This window comes from Falco biarmicus, chromosome 5 (assembly GCF_023638135.1).
Source record: "Falco biarmicus isolate bFalBia1 chromosome 5, bFalBia1.pri, whole genome shotgun sequence".
NCBI lineage: Eukaryota > Metazoa > Chordata > Aves > Falconiformes > Falconidae > Falco > Falco biarmicus.
The window spans coordinates 3,637,493-3,655,914 of record NC_079292.1 but is presented as its reverse complement, the minus strand read 5'-3'; the positions used below and the strand labels follow the sequence as shown (position 1 = coordinate 3,655,914).

General features: G+C 38.3%; 1 protein-coding gene across 5 annotated transcripts in view; it reads right to left on the bottom strand.

Moving 5' to 3' along the window:
• The window catches only part of TAFA5 (TAFA chemokine like family member 5), a 451,127-nt gene that overhangs the window by 334,199 nt on the left and 98,506 nt on the right, over positions 1–18,422 (bottom strand). For 4 of the 5 annotated variants that reach the window (XR_008822310.1, XR_008822311.1, XR_008822312.1 and 1 more), the window contains exon 2: positions 6,891–6,977. The exons of the other annotated variant lie outside the window; for it this stretch is intronic. Coding sequence is in view for 1 of the 4 variants with exons in the window: in XM_056341790.1 (XP_056197765.1) it covers positions 6,891–6,977 (87 nt within the window). In the remaining 3 variants the exon portion in view is untranslated. The remainder of the gene's footprint in view (positions 1–6,890; positions 6,978–18,422) is intronic. 5 annotated transcript variants of the gene reach the window in all.

Here is an 18,422-nt window from a genome sequence, read left to right as displayed (position 1 = left end):
AAACGAGTCTTACTTTGAGCTTATAAATTAGACAAATACTCCTGGGCTTCTGTGGGCTTTGGAGGATCAGACCCTTTCATAAGCAAGGCAGCGGAATGTGGCACTATGCTTCCCGGTCACAGGGGAGTCACTCCCCATGCTCACTAGTGTAAGTGGGAGCAAAATCTGGTTCAGTGCTCACACTGTACAGAGATATTTAGTCTCATAGCAACAAGGGATCCCAGAAGACTTCTCATGTGAGAGGACACTGGTACCTGGCAACGCTGCTGGCTGTACTAAATATGGTTTACTGTGTTTTTTGTATTTTCTGTATAGCTTTGGACCTTTCAAATAGGGTGACTCCTATTCAACAATATCCATCTTCAATGTCTTTACTTGTCACCTACATAAAGATTTAAAAAATATTAAAAATATCTCAAGTTACCAGTGTAGACTTCTCTGGAAGACTTTTCTGAATAAATTCCACTGAAAAAATTTCCCCCTTGTCTTTCAACCTATTAAGATTTGGATCCCCAACCAATGGAATAACACCTGTAAAACAACCTCTAAGCTGCTTAGGCCAAAAGAAATTCACAGGACTGTCTCAATGTGAATTTTCAAGTTTTTGCCAGAGCTCTGATCCCATACATCAGCAGTACAGAGGCAAAAGACTGTGGTCCCAGCAGTAGCTCCTGCCAGGCAACCTCTCCACAGGAACTTTCCCAGCTGTGTTTTAATGTTAAAGGAGGGATGCTCAGCACCTGGAAGCTGGTGAAGGTGGCATTGGAAGACATTTCCAATACAAAAGACAGTTGCAGCTGGGAAAAGTAGTGAGGAAGTGAGGAATGCATTTTCCTGATGATCAAGAAGCAAGAGCAAATGTGTATGAGATATAAGTTCTTCTGAATTCTTATGGAAAAGCAGCATAAAAATGAAGTGCGTAATTTCCAAATGTGTGTTCTTTTTTTTTTGAAATTCAACTCATTTGTTCTTTTACCAAAACTTCAGTCTAGTTCTACAGAATTCTACTAAAACTGGAACTCTGTAGCGAAGATAGTAGCCTTTGCTCAGTTCTTTATAATTTAAAAATATTATCTGTATTCTGCATTTAATGTTGTGAAAAGATTCCACCAAACTTTAGAAGATTTATTCTTCACTAGTGAGATATTTTATAAATGAAAATGTACTAAAATTCCTGGAAAACAATCATGTTCAGATTGTATTCCATATACCTACAACTAAGTCCCTCGTACTTTCAGTTGTGTCAAATGCCTTTTGCGTAATTATTTTATTCCTGTTCATGCAATAAACCCCAAAATTACACGCGGCCAATGCAGATCTAAATGTAGGCACACAAGAGGTGACATTAGCCCATTTTCAGTAACGAATTTGGAAACTAATACTGGCTTTGAATCACAAAAAATAGAGCAGATGATATCTAATATTAGGTTATCAAGACAAACCTTTGCCAATGCCCACTGGATTTCATTTTTGTTACTTCTGAATTACTCAGGCAATAGTCTGTCACCAGTCACTTGAGGCAATTATTCCAGCCCAGTGGTTCTCTCAGCTGGAATGTTTCTCCTGATGCGAAGTTTAACATTTTATTTTGTTGAAATTCACCCAGTTCATCCCTCACATATGCCTGAAGCGGCATTATAAATCTTTTTCTATTTTGAATCTAACCAAAATAGATGATATATTGAATATATAGTAATGAATACAGATGAATATATTTCCACCAATTAGTTTTTGCAGCCTTTAAGTATTTTTTCCCCCTCTCTTCTCTGCATGCCCATGGCTGGTCCACATTTCTTTGCTACTGAGCTAGTCACAACCGCAGCGGTCCTCTGATTTTTATCGCTGATCTTCAGCTGATGCTGGGCAAGTGCCACTGGACTAGGAATTAATCTTTAAAGAGATTCTATTAATCCCTAGTTTGTGACATGATGCAGCTACCATAAGAACCACAAATACACATTCATTTAACCATTTCCTTCCATGGACACCTAAAATTTTCACTCGTTTCTTTCATTTACCTATTTAGATGATATGTTAAAATGTCTTCAATGATTTTTTGACAGACTTCCTGTTTCCTGCTTCCTGTTTCTCCTAGTGAGGGATTCATGAAAGGGATAGCACAGCCTAGATAATTTAGAATAACCATGTGCAATTTCCTTGCTGCACTGCATCACATCTACTTAGAACCTAGGATATTTTGGGGAGGGGTGGTGGTGGTGGTGTAAGTAATTTTGTTTCCTTTCCCATTTCAGTTGTATTATTTTGCTGTTCTTTTCTTCTTCCTCCCCTCTTACTGACTTTCTGTTTGGGTATGCTTTTCTTTTTTTTTTCTATTTATAAAGAACTGTGCCAGCAGTTCATGTCATGTGGACAGTTGCCCATTGGGAACTCACTGCACTTTCTCCCATGTAGCAGTCACCAGCTGATAATAGCTTTTGGCCACTACTGCCAAAGGCTGCACAGGACCTGCCTAAGAAGAAGTGAAAGGTTCTGTAAGACAACTCTGATCCCTTGAACTACTGGTAAATTCTCCCAAAACAAATCTGAAATGACACAGTGTGCCAGTCACAGTTCCTATGGGTAGTACAGTCAAACCATGTTACCGTGCTCCTCCATCCATGTTGTATTCATGGATCATTTTGCTCACATCTGCTCATCAAGCAATCTCCCCTTATATAATACCGACCTTTAAACAGCTCAATCCTACAATGCTGCTTTGCCCTCTTTCGTTTTACCTTATACATTCAACCTGTTAGAGGAGCACCTAGCTTTGCAGTAGCTTCTGTGACACATTTAACAGCACAATTATGGATGACTTGGTAACCACCCATTGACTAAAAATAACCTAGAAACTGAAGACACACTTAGGTATTTATACTTAGATATCCCAGAGGAACCCTTCACAGCTCCTGTAGCTGGGGAAAACATGTATCTCACCAAACGCAGTCGGCTAGGAATCCTCAGGGGTGGAGGCGGGGGGACGCAGGGGAAGCGATAACATTGCACAGCTGAAAGATTTTCTAGACAACACTCTGCCAGATAATCCAACTCTTAACCAACTAGCTCCGCAATTAAGGTTTCCTACTGAGAACAATGACAGCATTATGACCTGGGGAATTTTCTACATAGAAAAACCCCAATGCATCTGGGATTACAAAATTTAGAGCCTTATAAAAACCCAGCTCCTACACTGATGGTATTTGCAACCAGTACAGATCCAACGGAACTAGTGCCAGTATGCATAGGAGAAAATATATGAGCTGTAATGAATGAGCTGCCAGTGAGGAGGGAGCCAGGGCAGCACATCCTGTGTGAAGAACCTGCAGTGCTGAAACTCATTCTTGCCTTCCAGACGATGGATATTCTTTTTTATACGAGATACACCAAGCTTTCACTCAACCTGTTCAGGAAGAAATATTCTAATGTCTGAAGAAAGAGACATCTAAATGATGTGATTTAATTTCTGTCATACATGATTATATATGTTATGGCTGCCTATGGATAGTTTTACATATTTTTAAGAGAAAACCAATTTCAGTATTAAATTGACAGAACCATACATGTCTTTATGGAGAACTTCTAATACTAAAGTGTCTGCCTGCCTATCCTTTCCCACTCCCAGTTTTTTTCCTGTTTGTCTATGGTCTTCATCTATTCCTGGTTTCAAAATACACCTTCATTCAACTAAAAAGGCCTGAATAGGTAGCAATTTAGATCCAGGAGGAGAAATACTAATTTCAAAGACAGAGTCTACAAGTAGGTGTAAGAAGCCTTTCTGCCTGCCTCCAGCATAAGACTATCGCCTTGAAATGGTAATGAAGTTTTCAAAGTCAGGTTGGATGGGGTAACCTGATCTAGTGAAAGATGTCCCAGCCCATGGCAGAGGGCTTGGACTTTACTTTGAAGGTCCCTTCGAACCCAAACCATTCTGTGATTCTGTGATTCTGTGATTCTATGACAATTCAAGACAGCATACAACTATTGAAACTTACAGTTAAGACTGGCGGGCAAGGTGTAGGCTTGAATGTTCCAATGCTTATAGGACTACTCACAAAAATCACAGTGAAATTGAGAGGGTTTATCTTTGTATTTTTACTTTTTTATATATTCTAAGATCATCTGGATTTTATAACACTTCTCAAAATACAATTTTTTACTCTTTTTTTTATTTTTTTTTTTTAGAAAGAAGGATTTGTATTATAACCAGGGTGATTAGACACATGAAATTAACTGAATTTAGTTATGAACCACAGTTTCCAGCCTCAATTCCTGAGGGTCTAGCCACTCACATTGAGTGAATAAGTTCTTAATTGAAAATGAGACCCATGGAGAAAACCATGCAAAATAAGCAGTGAATCTGTGAGTCAAGACACAGCAAACCTTTACAGAACGGCCAATGGCAGTGTTGTATGGAAAATTAGTAAGTTAATATATTTTGGGGGTTTTTTGCTTCCTCCAGCTTGGGTGGGGGGTGGGGGTGGATGGTAATAAAAAAAGTTACCCAAATTCTACAAGAATGGATTCAACTATACAAACTCACAGTCACTGGCAAGTTAACAAATAAGCTCTTTGATCTATAGCTTGAACTTCAATCAGAGAACTTTCTTTACATTTATTTAGCTATTGACTTTCCATCTCAAAACCTGGGTATCACAAAAATTGATCAGGAGCTGAAGTCAAGCCACAATGGATACTTTAAATTCTTTCCATTAGCAATTCTTACTGTAGTAAGTAGGAACGGGAACTGCAGCAAAAATGGAGCATATCCAGAACAAAACAGGCACCTCCACAATTAGTCAGAATAGGTTCTGGGCCTATAAGGAAGAGACAATGACTGCCTCTGTAATATCTGAACGTGTTCGACGATATTACTGAGGGAAGAGGTACACTTTGGTTGCTAATAAGCTAGTGGAGGGGAAACAAATATTTTTCAGACAAATGTTAAATGCAGATGCTTTAAAAATTGTTCAAAACCTCAAATAAACAGTTGAGAATTGTTACATGCACAAAATGAACAATTATTAGATTTTAAGTATAAATTAAAATGGGTTTACCACTATGGCACTCTTTTTTTTTTTTAACCTGAAAACTGTCATGTTTTCAAGAGATCTATACCTGCATCAGACTGTGACATTAAAAGAGGCCCAGAATTTTATATAGTAAGTTTCTTCTGGGTCTGTGTTCAGGACTTCATTCCAAAATTACAAATAAGTAAAGGACAAAGTGAGTTTTAAATTTACAGTCTTAGAACACAAACTTGTTCGTCATTCTGAAATATAAACCAATAACTGTACAAGCCATTCATGTATAATATAGTTCACTAGTTCTTGACAGTAAAGAAAAGCATTAGCCAGTCTCTAGCTATTATTAGATGTGGCCAGTTAATACCAAATGGTATAAGACATATTTTGTTCAGTAGGATGAAAATGGATTACTGCAAGCTAATTTGAGATTTATTACTAGACTGTGGAATTAACACACTGGAGGCCCATCTATGTACACCTGGGGTGAGATAATGGCAGGAACTGCAGATTAATATAACCTTCCCTTGCATGCACAACCTATTCATTATTTGCTTGTCTGTTTGTTTTTGTGGGAGGTTTATTTCTTCTATTTAGCAGATACATTGGGCAGCCTATAGCTAATACAGTTAATGAAGTAGTCACTGTATAGCAGCTTTTCCCAAAACTTTTTGTGAAAAACATGTCTTAAAAGGGAAGCAACCTCTTTGGTTTTGTTTTGAATTATGCTGTTCTAATAGAAACCATTTTTTCTGCATGCTTACGTTGTTTTAAAATAGAAAGCTTTAACTACAACATGAAATGGAGCATCTGAGACTTTGGCATTAAACAAAAATCCAAATATTAAAATAGTACTCTTGGCACATGGGGCAGTGACAGAAAAGAGCCTGAACTAACTTCTGTAAAAATTCTGGAGATACTGTAGCTGATTCAGCTGGATTTCAGCTGGATAAAACATTGCAAAGAGCATTACACAAACACTGTAGGAGGTAGAACTCCTTCTCTACAGCAGAATATACACTCTCCCTGGACATTGCTTAACCTTAAATAGAGAAGGAGTAAAGTGGATCATGGACCCCTCTACGCCTGCTCCTGGGAGGTTTTAACATCACATCTGTGCTGTACTGTCCCAATAATCATAATTCTTAGCAGGCATTTGAGAAAGATACAGAAAGCTTTCTCTGATTTCTTCACTTAAGGCACACTCAGCGAAAGCCACACCCCAACACCCCATGTCTATACTGTTCTTTATACACAGGTTCAAATTCACTAGCCCATAGGTTTTTAGTTGCTTGTGTCCATATATGAAAGGGAAGATGAGTCATGATAGCTAATTATTCCTGACAACAAAAGTGTGTAAGGTAATATGTAGGCAGTAGAGATAATCTGGGAAATACGGCTTAAATGCAAGTTTAAGTCTTAAAGTAGTATATTGGTTGTCATCCCTGCAGAAATAGCTTTGGCCTTAAAATCACAGTAAAAATCTGAGTATGATTTACCTCACCAGTATACTAATATAATGGTAATATTATGACATTATATTAGTATAATATTATACATTGAATGGCTGCTATAGTAAAAGTAGACATATCAGAAGTGGGTAATGATGACTTAAAGTTTTTATGTATGAATTACCACATACAGATTAGATACCATATTTAATTATTTTTTTTAAAAAAAAACTTGTTACCTTATTTTTTTAACAAGAAAAAAATACTTGCTTTTGTTTTACATTTCAGAGGAAACTGGTATAGTCTATTCTGTCAGTAATCACATAATAACAGGTCAGTAACACAGTTTATAAACTATATGCTCTTAATCCATGCCATACTGCTTTGAGAATGTGTCAACACTCAGTGATTTCCTTACCCAGCTCAAAAGCATCTTGGAAGCACCCCGGGCAATGTCTCATATACAGCCATTGAGGGTTATCCGCTCCAAAATAGCTGTTATAATCTGAATGGAAGAACCATAAATGATTCAATTGAAATCACGTCTGAAAATGCAAAAGGAAATGAACACAGAATAAACTACAACATTAGGGGGTCTAACAGCCCATACACCTGAAGATTTAGAATTGAAGACTTTGGCGTTTCCCTTTACAATCATTGTACTGTATGTAACAGCTACTTTAAGACGCCGAGAACAATATTCATAAAATTGACCTTTGCTGATTTTAGAGGAGTTTTTTGCATCATTTCAGATCGAAGTTAACCAAACACATCCAACGGCACTGGACATAGCTGAAACTTGGTAAAAGTCTCTCTCCCCACCTCTGTCCTCTCTTTGAAAAAGGTCAAGTATTCATATCTTCACTATAAAGGAGATATAATATATTACATACCACTCATCTAGTTATACCCTTCATAGTAAAACCATGTTAAATAAAAACTTAAAATCCAATGCCACCAAATACTGGATCCAAAACCAGGTTGCTTTGTTGTTTGTTGGATTTTTGTATTTCTTTTATGATAAAACAATGCCAGATATTTTTTTTCCCCCACAGAGAACTAAAGAAATTCTATAAAACCAGAACAAATCGATAAAACCTGAACAAATCAAACTCCCAAAACACATGACAATAACTTCCAGAAATGAGGGACTAGCAAAAATGCTAACTAGAATAACTGTTATAGTTTAAAAGGATATTTTAGATTTATTTTGAATGCAAAGCACATTTTATATTGTTTTCTTCTCTTTGCTTACACATAACAGGTTTGGTTTTTTCTTCTGTTAGGAACCCCTTGGTTTTAAAATATTTTTCTTTTCGTACTCACTTCAGAACAATAGAGAGGAGATATAAGAAGCAAGTGTATACTTTATGTAGTAAACTGAAATATCAGATAGTATGAGCAAGATAACATCTAATGTTATATTAAGTATTGCCTGAGGGATCAGCAAGGGAGAAGTTGTTCCACTGATATAAACATGTGCAACTGGCAGCAATCTTAAAGACATGCCATAGGTATAAGGTGGTTATCAATACTGCTGTCCTACCAAAGTGGGCAGAATCAGTATATGACCACTGACCTCCCACTGAGAGAAATAGCTGCAATATACTTTGCCATAAGGAAAAGGCCTTTACCCTTTCCAGATTCTGTACCCAGCTGCTTCTCTTACAGAAAACCATGCTCAAGAAAGAAGACATTAAAACATAGTAATGCGACCATAATAGCTTCAGTACGTTTCGAAGTTTTCTTTTCCTTTTCCAGATACACTGCCAAAGTATTTTCCTTTTGACAGACACAACATAGGACAAAATATTTTTAACACTAATTTGAATTTTCTACTGTTTGTGGTGCTCATCTTTTTTAATTGGCTGACTATCAGAACTGAGTTTTGTAAACAGGCATCTTTTGGTTTTTTAAAACTGTTTTTTCAAACTATATTAATCTTTATCATCCTCATTATTTTTTGTGTGATGCACAGTGTATCAAAGAGGCTTAGTTTGACAGAGAATGTAAAGTATTTCCTATTTTTTAAGAAGATAAAAGTAATCCTTTGAGTTACATTTTTTTCCTAAATATTTTGGTACAGATTTTACAGTCACTGCAGTAGTGAGTTACATTTTTTCCTAAATATTTTGGTACAGATTTTACAGTCACTGCAGTAGCCTCCTATGAATATATATCTGTGCAGGAAATTTTTGGTAATTCGGTAATTAAGGATTTTACTGAAATAATGCCTAATAAACAGAAAAATAAGCTAAAAGCTGAAAAGATGTGTTATGGTTTAAAAAAAACAAGGGAAAATAACGTTTCATTAAGAAATGTCAATGATCCTTGATGTCAATGATACATTTTATTCAGTCCTGCATCAAGTTATAGTACAAAATCTGGAATTCTGATTAAGAAACCCCTAATACAGGTCCTGCATTTACTGACAAACTGAAAGAAAAGATGGCTCTAGTACTTCCTCCAAGGTCATGACAGGTCCATCCCTATGAGTACGAAATCAAGCAAAGAGGGCAGGAGACCTGCATGGATGGACAAGGAGCTTCTGGCAAAACTCAAACAGACGAAGAAACTTTATGGGATGTGGAAAAAGGGACAGGCCACTTGGCAGGAATGCAGGAATGTTGTCAGCACATGCAGGGAGGTGATGAGGAAAGCCAAGGTCCATTTGGAATTAAACCTGGCGAGGGATGTCAAGGAAAACAAGAAGGGCTTCTTCAAGTACATCAGCAGCAAAATGATGACTAGGGAAAATGTGGGCCTGTTACAGCATGAGGTGGGTGCCCTGGTGACGACGGATACAGAGAAGGCAGGGTCACTGAATGCCACCTTTTCTTTGGTATTTACTGCCAAGGCTGGCCCTCAGGTTTCCCAGACCCTGGAGGCAAGAGAGAAAGTCTGGAGAAACGAAGACTTTTCCCTGGTTGAGGAGGACGATGTTACAGTTCACGTAGGCAAACCTGACACCCACAAATCCATGGGCCCCAGTGGGATGCACCCCCAAGTGCTGAGGGAGCTGGCAGATGTTATTACTAAACCACTCTCCATCATCTTTGAAAGGTCATGGAGGATAGGAGATGTGCCTGAGGACTGGAGGAAAGCCAGTGTCACTCAAGTCTTCAAAATGGGCAAGAAGAAGGACCTAGGAAACTACAGGCTGGTCAGCCTCACCTCCATCCCTGGAGAGGTCATGGGACAGCTCATCCTGGAGGTCATCTCAAAGCATGTGGAGGAAAAGAAGGTCATCAGGAGCAGTCAACATGGATTCACCAAGGGGAAATCATGCCTGACCAACCTGATAGCCTTCTGTGATGGAATGACTGGCTGGGTAGATGAGGGGAGAGCCTTGGGAGAGTCTTGGATGTTTTCTGCCTTGGCCTCAGCAAGGCTTTTGACACTGCCTCCCATAACCTCCTCATAGGTAAGCTCAGGCAGTGTGGGTTAGGTGAGCAGACAGTGCGGTGGGCTGAGAACTGGCTGAATGGCAGAGCTCAGAGGCTGTGATCAGCAGCTCAGGGACCAGCTGGAGCCCTGTAGCCAGCGGTGTTCCCCAGGGTCAGTGCTGGGTCCGGTCCTGAGCAACTTACTCATCAACGACCTGGATGAAGGGACTGAGTGCACCTTCCAGAACTTTGCTAATGATACAAAACTGGGAGGAGCAGCTGATTCACCAGGAGGCCGCGCTGCCATTCAGCCAGGTCTGGACAGGCTGGAGAGCTGGGTGGAGAGGAACTGAGTGAAGTTCAGCACAGGGAAGTGTAAGGTTCAGCACCTAGAGAGGAACAACCCCACGCACCAGTACAGGCCAGGGGTGACCTGCTGGAAGGCAGTTCTGCAGAGAAGGACCCGGGAGTTCTGGTGGAAATTGACGATGGGCCAGCAGGGTGCCCTTGTGGCCAAGAAGGCCAATGGGATTGGTATTATGAGGAGTGTGGCCAGAGGATTGAGGGAGGTGATCCTCCCCCTCTGCCCTGCCCTGCTGAGGCCACATCTGGAGCGCTGTGTCCAGTTCTGGGTTCCCCAGTTCAAGGGAACTACTGGAGAGGGTCCAGCAGGGGACTATGAAGAGGATGAGGGGACTGGAGCATCTCCCTTCTGAGGAAAGGCTGAGAGAGCTGGGGCTGTTCGGCCTGGAGAAGACTTAGAAGGGCTCTTATCAATGCATACAAATATCTTAAGGGTGAGTGTCAAGAGGATGGGGCCAGGGTCTTTCCGGTGATGCCCAGTGACAGAAGGGGTAATGGGCACAAACTGCAGCACAGGGAGTTCCATCCGAATATGAGGAAGAACTTCTTTACTTTAAAAGTGACAGAGCACTGGGACAGGCTGCCCAGCAAGGATGTGGAGTCTCCTTCTCCAGAGACATTCAAAACTCACCTGGATGCAATGCAGTGCACCCTGATTTGGGTGAACCTGCTTTAGCCCAGTTTGTACTAGATGATCTCCAGAGGTCCCTTCCAACCCCAACCATTCTGTGATTCTGTAGAATAGAGGATAACATCAACCCCATTCAATCCCCAATACTCATAGAGAGAAAAAAAAAATAATTAAAATTACAAAGCTTTCTTCTTCTACATTGTGAGGAAAGTCCAGATATAGCTTGAAGCAATATTCATCTTGAGAAGCCATCATCAAAAAACATTTCCACTATAACTCATACAGGAGCTTTATTAAAAACAATCCTATTCAGTATATATTCAAACAATAGTGGAGGGATGGACTTCACAGCAAGCAAGCAAACCCATTAGCTGCAGAACAAATGAGGCCTGATCTGTATGTTTACATTTTGTAATAGACTGCAAGCTTTGATTTCCTACAGTAGGATGTTTTTAAGACCATGTCAATTCTCTATATTTAGTGTGGTAGGAGAGGACATAGTGTTTGTTCCCACCACTGGGACATCTATAGGGTTTCTGACATCTAATGATCACCTATTTCCATAAACGTTTTGAAATTTACATTTGATACTTCTGTCTCTCTGAGAAATTTTGTTGAACTCATCCCCTAAATTAGGACATTTCAAATGGAAGCACAACAGAGAGATTGTTTCCTGAGCCTCGAAAACAGCAGAGCCCTCTTCACTGTCCTCAGGGACTGCTCACACTCTTCCAAATCTCATTTCCATAATTTGTCAGCTGCCAATAATTTCTACAAATACAACCAAACCAAAACAAAATCTTTTATGAAGTCTTTGCAGCATCTATTCCCCTAGGTTGGAAATCTCTCACCAACAAGTCTCTCTACAAAAGCCTTGGGGATACTGAATTTCCTTTTTTCTTCTCCTTGGTATTAATGCCATGAGCCCCATATTCGGATTTTAATACTGTACAGCACTCAGCCAGGCAAATTATAAAATCAAATTACAGTGGCTTACCAATTTACCTCCCATCAGCTCTAAAGCAATACCTTGTTAACCTGCGGTAACTGAGTTGTGTGTCTGAACTGAACACGTATGAGTGAAGGTTATTTCAGAAAGAAAGGACAGGCTGAAAGAGCAGCTTATATCCACAAGGAAAAAATGGGGTAGACATTTGAGCAAACTGTTTAACTTTAAAGGCAATTAGGCAATGGAATGACTTGCCTGAGGAGGTAGTTTAGACAATGTAATGAGAAGTGCTTAAAATAGAATAAACTATTTGCGAGACAGATACAGATGTAAATAATCCTCCATGTTTTGAACTGGATGAATCAGGAGAGGTATCTTTTCTATTCAAATGTCTGACTATAAAAATTCTATTCTCTTTCTTTGGGAACAGCTTTCAAACTTATGACTGTTTACACCTGTTCTGAATACTAAAGTGAAACTGCACTCCAAAAGGCAGATTAACCTCACTGTATCATTATAAAGTAGATTTATTCATAACAAGCTTCTATGAAAAACTTCCAGCGAAAAAAGTCCTTAGTCAGGGAGATGCACATTGTTGCAAAAATGGATTGTTTCTCTAAGTGCTTATATGGCCCCATTGCTATAGTATCCAAGCGCCTTACAAACAGTAATGAATGTATACTCACAACACCCCTGGGAGATAGAGATAGTATTATTAGCTAATGCACAAAGAGTGGCTTGTCCAAAGTCACACAGAAAGTCTGTGACACAGCCAAGACTCAAAACTGTAATTTCCTGCCCACTGCTGTAACCATGACTATATTCTCCTGCCCATATACAGCATTTCAAAATATGTTACATATAACCTCAGATCTTTACACAATAAGCTTTTCTGTTCAGCTGCAGATCCAACTGCTCACTTAATAAATAAAAATAACTTTGTTTATCGGGAACCTTCATTACAGCAACAAATTTGCAGGTTACTGAAACAATGACAGTTATATGGGCCATAACCGGTTCTGATATATGAGAGCAGTGAAAGAGAATTCCCTGATCATCACATTCAGAGCAGGAGGCATCATATCAAGAACACAATTTTGATACCAAAATATTTTCCTTCAGATAATGTAAAGTGTTACATTATACAGAGAAGTGTGGTTTTGAGGGAAAAAAACCCCAACAAACCAACCAAAAAAAAAGGGATAGCTGTATTCCTTATATAGTTCCTTTTGGATAAATTACTTCTATAATAAGACATATAAATTATTTTAGTATTTTCAATTTTAATGAGGTCAAATCTGGAGGGACAATTGCAGTAAGTGTATTTACCCCTGAATAGCATAGAAAATAATTTGGCTTATACATTTAATATAATAATGTAAATATGTGATATATTTTTATTTATTTATTTATTTATTTATATAGTTTTGAAGTCCTTTAGATACATTTTAATGAATTCAGAGATCAGATCAAATGAGAACAGGATTCTTCTGAATCAGGAACACAGCAACCTGTCTTTCCTTTTGGCAGGGGGGAAGCATAGGCATTACATTTTTCCTCAAATGATAAACAATTAAAAAAGAGAAAACAGAGGATAACTGCATAAATAATGGAAAAGGATATGAAGGTGTAGTAGATCATAAAGTGCATAATGATTAAAAAAATCCAATATCTTTGCAACAAAGTGAAGTATAATTTTGGAATTCATCAGCAGAAAGAAAAGATGCAGTAAGCAGTGTCTCCTGAACTTCACTCCTGAAGTTCCAACAACAGCACTTTTCTCAGTTTTTGCTTTCATGTTTTAAGAAGGATGTAGATAAATTAGACCTGGTTTTAATTAGAGCTACCAGTATAGTAAAGGGGATTTACGTTAGATGCTAACGGAAAACAGCCCAGCTACTAGGACAATTAAGTGATGGAACAAATTATCATTGATAGGGAATCCACATCTTGACATGTGTTTAAGAACAAGTTAAATAAATATCCATTAGGGGTGATCCTAATACACATAAGATGGTAAACTAGATTGGGTCCTCAGATCCATTTCAGTCTAACACATATATTTAATCACTGTACAAATAATATGAACAGTTATTCAGACCACTTATTTTCCAAGAACTTCCATTCTAGAATACTTTATTGCCTCCTCTTTCTCTCACTCTCTCTCCCACCTCTCTCTTTCCCTTTTTCTTCCTCTCTCCTTCTCTCCCTCCACCATCAGCTCTATCTCTCCTTTTCTGTCTTTCTCTCTTCCCTCCTCCTTTCATCCCTCCCTCTATTCTTTCTATATGCTTTTAAAGTGGCACATCCCTAGCTGGACTGGAAATTCCTTAGGTGTCCATCTTTAGCAACCTTAGCATGTTAAAGAACATTGTATTCTGATATGATCCAGATATCTGTTCCCTATAACACTAAATCAAGATCCAAATTTAGGTAAAATTTGATTTAAGTTCCTATCATGCCATCACTAAAGGACCAGAAAAATGCAATGACTTGTTTTTTCTAGGTAATTTTTATTACCATTTTTATTACCATTGAGTAATAGAAAAAAATTAAGATAGACTGTACATTAGCAAAATTATCAGATTACAGAAACAGAGACTCTTGCTATTAAAAGGGCTTAGGTGCTCAGTGAGGTTGCAGGAATAGCTTTTATTTTCCTTTGGTTCTCCTGAGTCCAGGGCAAGGGTTTCTTTGCTCTTCCTGTAAGCTACCTGCTTACATTTGCACAGGCAAAAAACCTACTCTGATTCAATGTGGTGAGTATAGATTGTTCTATTTCATAAAAGCCAAACAAATATCATATGAAAGACAACAAACTGGTGTCCTGTACCATCAGTTTGTCTCTTTTGAGACTGTTGAAACAGGGACAGACAGAGAAATCTCTGGATGGAGATAACTGGAACTGCACTAAAATAAAAGAACAATAGTATGAAATAGTTCCTAGTTCCAGGTGGGATACAGTGTTTTAACAGTCAAACAGGAGTGGAGGAAATGTTTCTAAGGAAGAACTAAAGGAAGACTTTAAATTTGGAGAACCCTTTTGGAGATCCCTCTGACTGCCTTCTAAAAATGAGATCAGACCATGCTATCTGGTTAGAAAAGGTTACTGTATTATTAATTCTACTTTGTCCCCAGAGATATACTGTGAACTGGGATAAACTATTCAGTTATCTGAACTTATACAAAGGCCATAATAACATCAACAAGTGTATTTTCACTTTTTGAAATGGCAGCCTACATAGCTGCCACTAAGAAGGAATATGGTCCCTTATACAAACAATTCACTGGAGTACAGTTTATTAGAATGTCTATATTTATGTGCAGTTTAGAAGTTACTTTATAAAGAAATCATTAAAAAATAATGCACCATTTGGCAAGTCCAGAAGTGAACACATGGAGCAAAGCCCTCACTCAAGGAGAAAATGAACCTTTGCCTAGAATGTGGAGGAACCTGCAGGATGCTTTTCAGAAAATCTGGAAAGAAAGACTACTGAAGCTAAAAGCGGGTACCAGAGAGCCCACTTACAAGATGTTAGCAAGGGCCCTCTGCTGTGAAATTTGTGGTGTGCTTGGCCAAACACTAATGAAGAAAGCCACAGGAATCCCATACTGGAAACTGGAAGTTAAGCTGTTAAATATGAACATATGGAGCTAGGCAAGCTGTGGGAGTCCCAACTAGTTGTGATGGTTTAGACAATAGCACTTGTTCCTCATAGGCAGATTGTATCAACAAAACGAGCTTCAGTATCAGTTAAAATGGATGGCTTCACTTAAAACAGGCAATCACCATCAACATAACCAGCAAAGGGAATGATGACTCAGTGAACGAAGAAATGATAAAATGTTATTTGACATTTGGTCATGAGCAGCATTGTGCTAATTTTACCAGGATCTAACAGATTGTTGACAACATAGAGGTAAGATCTTAGAGAATGGCAGACGCAAAGCAAATTAATTCTTTCTTGTGAAAGGTCTCACTTTAATTGTCTGCATTATAATCTCCAATCTGGCAAACAAATTCTAAAAGACAGTCTGAATTCTAGTTGTGGGGTGGTTTTTTGTTGGGTTTGGTTTGTTCTGTTTCTGTGCTTGACTGTGGGAAAGCACACAGTCCCGAGTTTTGCTCAGAAAACAAGGGCCCGATGAATGAGAAAAATCTGGGGAATTACTAGTAGCTGTCACATAGAAGCTCAAAGTGAAAACAGGAGAGTGCCTCATGTAGCCGCATTTCACTGGGAAATACATATAATTTCCTCTGATTTCACAGCATCACAGAATCATAGAATAGTTGAAGTTAGAAGGAACCTCTGGAGATCATCTAGTCAAATCTCCCTGCTCAGAGCAGATTCAACTGGTGATGCAGGTCATTCCGGACTGCTAATCCATCAGGATGTGGATCACCACACTCTTGGTGAACAACCTGTTCCAATGTTCAATCACCCTTACAGTTTAAAAAAAACCCCACGTATCTAATGTTTAAATGGAATTTCTTGTATTTCAGTTTATGCCCATTGTCACTTGTTCTGTCATAATAATTTAGGCAAAAATTAATCAAAATGGAAGAAATCACAGCTGACAGCAAAACTATATGTAAGTAAAATTGTTGAACCTTTCTTGAAAGGAAGGATACTTCATATCACGCCTAGTATTAATTTCAGTGAACTGCAAAATTTAACTAACCGCACTCTCTGTGGTTAAAGTCATAATTATGTTCATACTCATGTGCAGTAGTATATGTATAATGACATAGTTCAGTCTACAGGAAGAAGTACCTTAACAAAATAACTGCTGTTAATCTTAGAAAAATAATGTATATCCAGCTGTTTCCATGAAGATGGTGCTACTATGTCTTGTCAGATCCATCCTAAGGAAATCAGTGAATAATTCAGTCACAAGTTGGGAACTCAAATGGAACCCAACGGGCACAGAATTATGCATCTTGTATTCAAGTGCTAAACATACAGACCAAACTATTATGGTCTGGTTTTCCATCTGCACCACAGGGGATGTGGGACGGCAAATAATTCAAGTCGAAGCCAAGAAAAAGGATAAAGAAATAATGCAGTAACATGACCCTTCTTCATGTTACTCCAGTTGCAGTAAAAGCTACACCATGACAGTAAGTGAAACCAAAGAAATTCTATTAAACCTGTACATAGCATATATTTGGATTAAGTTTTATTGTAGTCCACCCAATTTTAGTTATAAATTGATGGACTTCAGTAAATTAAAGTAAGTAGCGATGGAATTAAAATGTATTCCAGATAAGAAACTGAGGCCCACAGTTCAATCAGAGAGCCAAAAAAAGCTAGAAATAACCAGGATATTGTAAAATGATGTTATTGGGCTGGTCACCTACTTTCTCAGTTAAATTCTGCATTTCTTGCATTTGAGTTACCTTTGGTGTGTAGGACTAGTTTTATGATCTTGCCTTTTGTGGTTGCATGAAAAGGTACAGTATGTGCAGATAAGAATTTTCATAGAAATGCAAGTGACATGCAACAGTAGGGATTGCCTGGGAATAGCTAAACTGGAATAAAATCTTCTGAAAGGTAAAGACATCTTAGAAAACTCCAGTGCCTATCTGCTCTGAAACCTACTGTGATGCCACTTGAGAAATAAGGTGAAGATTGTGAGACTTCTCTGTTACACTTACACTAGAAAAATAAAATTTTTTAAGCCTGGAATATGGAAGATTTATATTGTTACAGAATATAGTACATTCAGTTATGGTGAGCAGGTATACTTATAGTATACTTCTGGTATTAAAACATAAGTTGCAAGACCATCTTAGTTCACCTCTTTGTGATCCTGCCACTATTACAGTAGGATTTTTTTTTGCTCTTTCCCAAAAGTTAATTACTTGTGTTTAGGAATTTAATACATATGTTGCATTCAATAAGGTAAGAATGAATGATTCAGATTCATAACATGCAAAGTCTCACATCACATAACAGACAACCGTACATTCCTTGTAGTCAGGTAATGGAACTAACCAAAACAGGTTCTTTGATCTATGTTATTAAATAAGTGCAGTTGACACTGAGTCAATGTAAGACTAGAGGAGAACCATAAAACACTATTCCAGTTCAATTGTGACAGGGATCTGTATTATCCTTGATCTACATCTTAGTGAAAAGAGAAAGTGATGGCTGTAGCTGTCCACAGATTAAGGAAGAATTGATTCCTTGGAGTTAAGTGATGCAGTCACAAATTTCTGGAGAAGTTACTTCAGCAAATAATCACAACTATATAATGTAAAGCTTTCAGTAACAGTCAGAAGGACTTGGTTCCAATAAATAATACTTTTATGGGGGGTCTTGCTCTTATTTCTGACATAAGAAATGATTTCTAACAGAAGAAGGTGGCAGAAGTGCTGGTGTTCAGCTTAACAGTAGCATGCAATACTAGCTAACACATGTATCTACAGGCCAGCCTGGCAAAGACATTTCTTTTGTGGGCTTCCACGTCCACAGAAATGACTCTGCAGTCAACTCCACATGCATTCTGGAAATAGGCTAAGTGGATAATTTGTTCCTGCTCCAAAGCTTTATACAGTATTTATGTTATATGCTCAGTATGAAAAAGACACCTACCTGATTTTCTAAGAAACAGAGA